This window comes from Montipora foliosa, chromosome 8, assembly GCF_036669935.1.
Source record: "Montipora foliosa isolate CH-2021 chromosome 8, ASM3666993v2, whole genome shotgun sequence".
Lineage (NCBI taxonomy): Eukaryota > Metazoa > Cnidaria > Anthozoa > Scleractinia > Acroporidae > Montipora > Montipora foliosa.
In genome coordinates this window covers 32,349,523-32,355,925 of record NC_090876.1, presented here as the reverse complement: position 1 = coordinate 32,355,925, position 6,403 = coordinate 32,349,523, and the positions used below count along the sequence as shown (strand labels likewise).

The following is a 6,403-nucleotide window of genomic DNA, read 5'->3' as shown; positions in this document are numbered from 1 at the left end:
AAAACGTTTTACAACATGCGTTATCTCGTTATGTTTATAACAGCAGTTTGTTTGTTATTTCTTTACCTGTATTGTCATACTTAACCACTCATTTGGGGTTAAGTCCCAGGGGGGGCTTTGTCTGTAAGGTCTGTCCGCAGGGTGGGGATTTTCATCGTTTTGATCATACGACATATACCCAGAGTGGGGAATTTGACATTGCCTCATGATGGCAATAAACCTTGTTCCCAGGGCTTTCTCCTCCCAAAGTAGTGAAGGAAAAGCCCTGGGAACGAGGTTGGAAATAAGCCCGCCATCTTGGAAAATATCCACGTGCGAGTGAACTTTCTGCGTTCGTGAGAGATGGCTGAACTAAAGGTGAGTGGTACATACGTTGCATTCTTGTTGTGTGCAGCAAAGTCTAAAGGGTATTATTTTGGCCACCTTTACTCGCCGCAGGGTGGAGGCTTTTGATACCTTTGGCCGTCATGTTGTCGCGGAGGTGGGGAATTTGACTGTGTGATTTTTGTGTGGGATTTCTGCAAGATTTCCGCACAAGTCCCTACTACATTATGCATACTCTCCTTTGTTTCAAGAAAACAATAGCGTAAACAGTACACATCCTTTGGGACTGTGGCGCTTTGTTCTTTCTTCGTAGAGGTTTTTTTTCTAAGTCTATGTGGACTTAAAAGGAACCGGTCGAACTTCTGGCTGAAATACGGAAAATCGAACTTTTTTTCCTGCAATCTCGGCACTTTTCCTGCAATTTTACCCATTTTTCAATTTTAGAATAAGCGAAAGAAGTGGAGTTTCAAGCAATCGTTGTAATAGGATTCATATTCTCAAACATAACAAACAGACCAAATAAAAGTACTGTCATAACCAACAGCACAGGGGTGGGTAGGAAATTGGGCATGTAATCTCTCGGTATCCTGTAACTCGGTAGAATCACAATCAAACTTCGACTTACCGGTAAGTGTCGTTTAATTTTTAAATTCTACCTCATTACCATGCTGAGAGATTCCATGAGACTTCAAAGCAATGTGGACATGAAGAAACAACAACCTGCCAGTTAAATGGTAATGTGTAAGTGCTACATTTTACATACAGTGTAGCTCGGAGATAAGCAAACCAAAATATACGCAAAAAACGCATGTATGCAAAATGCGTATTTATGCGTAAAAAAATGCGGATGTGCGTCAAGACATACGCAAAAAGGCTCATTAGTATTTATGAGCTCTCCTATTGTCTTTCTTTTGTCACCTTGTCTTTGTTTACTCTCAGTCGTTTCTGGTGTGGTGATTGTGAAAATAATTTGCGTGTTTGCTGGACGGTGTGTCACTAAAAGAGCAAAAAAAATCACCATATGCTTATTCCAATGGCGCAAAGTCCTTCTGGCTGGATATTTGGGTTTTAAAGCCCAAAAAAAAATCATCAAGTTTACCATTGGAGAAATATAAACCTGTCAACAAACAGCACAGAAAAACCTTTTAGACATTGAAATTGAAAAAGTGAAAGCGTTGAGAGCGATAATAAACAAACTGTGCGCCGTTGCATCCATTTAGTCGTAAACTAAAAAACACAACTCGTACATGTAAGCAAAGGGCTCATCATTAGCGGTTTTGTGCAGAAATTCATCATTTAAGGCTGAGAATTTTGCAGCTTCAGTTGTTTTGTTGTAAATGCAGCAGCAAAGAATGATTTTTTTGGCATGGATTTTCAGCACAACAGTGAAGTCAAACACGGTTGGCAACACGTGATAAATAGGATTTTAATTCATGTAATAACCACATCTTCAGCTCTGTTATGAACGATTTTCTGATTTCAACGGGTACAATGCTTTCACTTCAGATGCAAAATTTTTCTTCAAAGGCTCAATGATGCGCTGATCTCATTAATTTTTATTTGATTTTTCTGCAAGGAAAAGTATTGGGTTAATTGTGGGCACATGCCAGCGAGAGGCCATAATTCGCTGATTCAAACGGTGAAATACTCTCAGTTCAGAGAAAAAAAACTTTCTATGATGTGCCGATCACATTTATTTGATTTTTCTGCAAGGAAAAATTGGACTTTTTTGTATGCATTGGTAAAAGCTTATCATGAAATGACTGTAAATACTGCGTCTCAGCAAACACTGACAAAAATCATGTCTTCAGTTTTGCGGGGCATAATTTGCCAATTTAATTTCGCTCGTCTTTTGAGACCTTTGTTGCATGTAAAAGGTATTAATCTTTGAAATAATACCCTGTGGGTGTTTTCATCGACGGCATTTGCAGATCGAAATTGATAGAAATCAAAGCAACATACATGTACTTGCGTATGTAAATTTTTGACTCCTTTGGGAGTCACGCAATTTATTCTTTTGTCTCCCTAAACAATAACAGGAAAAGCAAAATTATGGTTATGAATACCAAAGGCACAAACGCGTACATGTCAAAAAAAATGCGTATAGGTGTATTCTGTGTGTTAATTTTGCATGTGCGTTGTTCGCTTATCTCCAAGGGGCACTGTAGATGACAAGACTGATCTTGCATAGCTTGAAACCTTAGCAATAGGTTTGTTGTAAAAGCAAGCAAAACAGCATTCAAATGACCAGCCTGCAATTTGGAGAATGTCATCAATATTTACATTAGCCCTGCTGCTGAAACAGATGCAGCTCTGGTACTGTGAGCTGAATATATGTTACAGTGTATATCAATACCAGCTAAAGCCAAAGTACATTGCACCCATCTAGTTACAGTACCCCTGCTTACAGGCTTATAAGGTTTAAAGGAAAAGGAAAGGAAAGGAACTTTATTTAAGTGTCTAGTCATTCTAGCGCTGGAGCGCTAATTGGGGACACTATAAAATGAAATTAACAATGAAAGTAAATCAAGTCAAATGTCAGTTTTTGAGGAGAGGGGAAACCAGAGTACCTGGAGAAAACCTCTCAGTGCAGAGTAGAGAACCAACAAACTCAACCCACATATGACGCTGAGTCTGGGAATCGAACCCAGGCCACATTGGTGGGAGGCGAGTGCTCTCACCACTTCACCATCCCTGCACCCCCTTTTTATCTCCGTTGAAGGTGATTTATAAAGCGTTCTGCAACCCTGCTACGGGGTCATTTGCGTGGATCGGTGCAGAGGATGCTGAGATTACAATGTATTTATCTCAATGATTTCAGATGGCATCCCAAGATAATAGCCTGGGCAGATCTGCTACTTGCCCTAGAGGGTGATACCGTTCATTTGTCTGCTCCCAAAAACCAAAGTAGCCATGATGTTGAATTGCAAAGGGACACACCCTTTTTTGCAACCTCAGACGCCCCCATAGTGTTAGTGAAAGGAGGCTCCATTGACCACACTAACACCCAGATTATGAATGTCAGGTGGCGCTTTTTCCACTTTTGGCGTCAAATACCAGACGAGGAGCAGCAAGAATTAGTGCCTTGTGGTCATTGTTTTGCCCGATTTCTCCTGGAAAACACTGCAAATGGCGTTACTACTTAAATTACATACAGGCATCAAGTATTGTTTACATTTCTCACACACATTACTCGCCCCTAAAAACCCATTTTTCGATACTCTTTTGCACGTTAGTAGCCATTTCATCCTCGAAAGTTTTTCAATGCCATCCTTTCTTTGCTCTCAAATGCTAGCCTGAACCCACTGCAGTCACTAAGTACATTTTCTCACATTTCTCACCCCTTACCGAAAAATAACTTTCATAGTGTTTCATAGTTTTTATGGCAATAGGGGTGAGAAATGTTGGCGAAGTACGTAAACCCCCTTTTGGGGGGTTACAAAGGGGTGGAAATGATAGATAGCAATTAAGTGTTTTGATTTGCACATACAATCTTTCAAATCAACTCATTGTTTTTGCAGTACAATCATTTAAGTCAGTGAGAAATGTCGTGCGAGAAATGTACAGCCATTTTGAGTGTCACGCAATAGGAGATAAACACTCATTTACAATGACAAACGCGCCATGCATCAAATATCATTGTTGGTTAAACTTTTTTTTTTTGTGTTTTTTTTTAAGTGTAAAAGTGGACAATGACATGATTGTAACAAGGTGTAACAGTGATATTTTTACTCCTTTTATTTGGGTTTTATGACTTCGGTGTCACGTAATAGATATCTCAGTCACAGACCATGTAAGGTTATTAACTTGTAGCGCTTTATTTATCGACAAATAGAGTACTTTTGTCTCATTTTTCTGTAAATGTGACACTTGAAAGTTGAAGGAAAAAAAAGGAAGTTATTGGTTTACTGGAGCTTTTTTTTGTCACTAATATTTGGCTCTATGGCCTTTACAGGTGAGGATTGCTTCTATCCTCTTACTCATGCTTAGAATGATGTTATCTATCATGGCTACTGGAATACTATCAAAAGCTGTAAACACACGCTGTTTGAATTCTTCAAAACATTCCTTTGTAATATTTTTAAGAGCTATTGCTTCTTCCTCTAAAAAGCGTTTCACGAGGTGAAATACATTTTCTATACAGTCCACATCAGGTGAGCTAGCAGGGATCTCTAAAAGTTCAGCTTCTATACCCTCAAGAGTTTTTGCAGCAGCCTTGCTTCGTTGTGAGGGATCGTTGTCTATTACAAACAATCTTCTTCCATTCGCTTTCGGCCCTGCTTGTGCAAACGCTAAGTTGAAATGCCTGCGTATGAAAAGGGCAAAGAATTCCCCACTCATTTTTTCATAAGGAACTTTCAGTATCACCCCTTTATCATAAGCGATAGCATCGAGGACATGCAAGCGCCTGCCACCTGCTAAGTTCTTTGAAGCCTTTGAAGTAAACTTAAGGCCTTCTCCCTTTCGTCGCCATACACGAGATTTATTGCAGGAAGCACTGCTCTGCGGGTTATATTTATGGATGAAAGAGACTCCATCAAGAAAAAATGCCACCTCATTTGTCCAGAACTCTGGATTTTGCTTTACTTTGCATTTCATTTTCCTAGCAAATCGTAACCGCACCTTTCGATTGTTTTCGCTCAACAGCCCCTTTTTTCTCGCTTGCAAGTACAGTAGCTATAGCCTTCCTCGTTCAGATAGCGCGAAAATGTTCTTCTGCTTGCCATTTCAAGAGACAGCCCACTCTTTTCTACCACGTTTTTCGCGGTTATGTGAACATTCCTCATTTGCATGTCTCTCAATGTGCGCAGTAGCTTTCGCACACTGCGACCACTTACTTTTCTTGGCCTCCCCCTCCTACTAGTTAGCTTACTTGACGAATTTTTGGTAACGCTGTTGGCCAATTTCTTCGCTGTGGACTCTCGCACACATATTCTGGCAGAGGAAGATTTCGAAATCCCACATTCATTTGCTATGTCACGATAACACGCACGTCCATACTTCCTTGCAAACAATACCAAAATAATGCTCTCTGCACAGCTGTAATCCTAGGAGCCATGACTTTCAATTCTTGTAACAGACGCAGCGCAAAAATGTGCAGCACTCAGTATACCTCACTGTAAGCAAGTATAACTGAATTTTTTTCTTTGAACCAAACATGCACATCACAGATGAAAAAAGAATGCGTTTAAACGTCGCTTTTTTGCCGCGCGCCCTCCTCCCCTTGGGGGGAAAATATAGAACAGTCAATTTACCCGCAACACGTCCAAAAGACATGTTCACATCTATATCTAAACATTTGAAATATGTCGTCATTGGTTGTAGACCTATAAATTGATTTCATACAAAAAAACTATTTCAGACATTCCTGGCCAAAAATAATGGGACTATTTGCTACATATATCTCAGAGTCTTTCTCTGCCCCCCCCCCCTCCCCCTCACAATGTTGTTACGCTCCTGTGTTTATGTACAGTCCGAAGGATCCCAGCAACTTTCAACATTGCGAGGGGGAGGGAGGGTTTCTGAAAATGACGATGAGAGCTTGAAAAAGGTTATGGCGACTGCTTGTAGATGTGTAAAACAAAAATGTACGGTGCCTGAGCCATTTTGTGTTCTGTCCCGTAACTTTTTGGCCAGGATTGTAGGTACTGTTTGGCAACTTTATCAATCGGCAGGGAGTTTTGGATTTGAAAGTCTCGTTCTGGTCTCTTAGCATGATGAATGCGGGTCGATTTGCGTAGCGTTCTATCTTGTTGCCGAGGTTGAGTGATTCGGCTAGTAGCTTTGCTTCGTTGTTGATGTCTTGCTTGATTGAAGGGTCTGACTTCTGGTGTGACTTTGTGATGTTTTGGTGAAGTAACTTCGTGTACTGGCTGCTTGGCATTTCATAGATGTTTGATGTTTTGTCGGCGAACACAAACATGTTGTCAGAAGACTGTATCTTCTTCGTGTCGGTTTTTAATTTCCTTTGGAAGTCGTTTGTATGGTCTTTGAATTTGATGTTCTTGATTAGATCGTACATGTCATTCTCAAAGTGTGCGAGCAGGTCGTTCTGTTCTTCAGTAACTAACCGGAGTAG

At 40.4% G+C, this 6,403-nt stretch overlaps 1 protein-coding gene across 1 annotated transcript in view; it reads left to right on the top strand.

Annotated features, from left to right (window-relative positions):
* Positions 1-301: 301 nt before the first annotated feature.
* LOC138013324 (uncharacterized) overlaps positions 302-6,403 on the top strand; it is a 95,221-nt gene continuing 89,119 nt past the window's right edge. Inside the window, exon 1 of the mRNA XM_068860362.1 lies at positions 302-357. Coding sequence (XP_068716463.1) covers positions 343-357 — 15 coding nt within the window. The 5' untranslated portion in view covers positions 302-342. The remainder of the gene's footprint in view (positions 358-6,403) is intronic.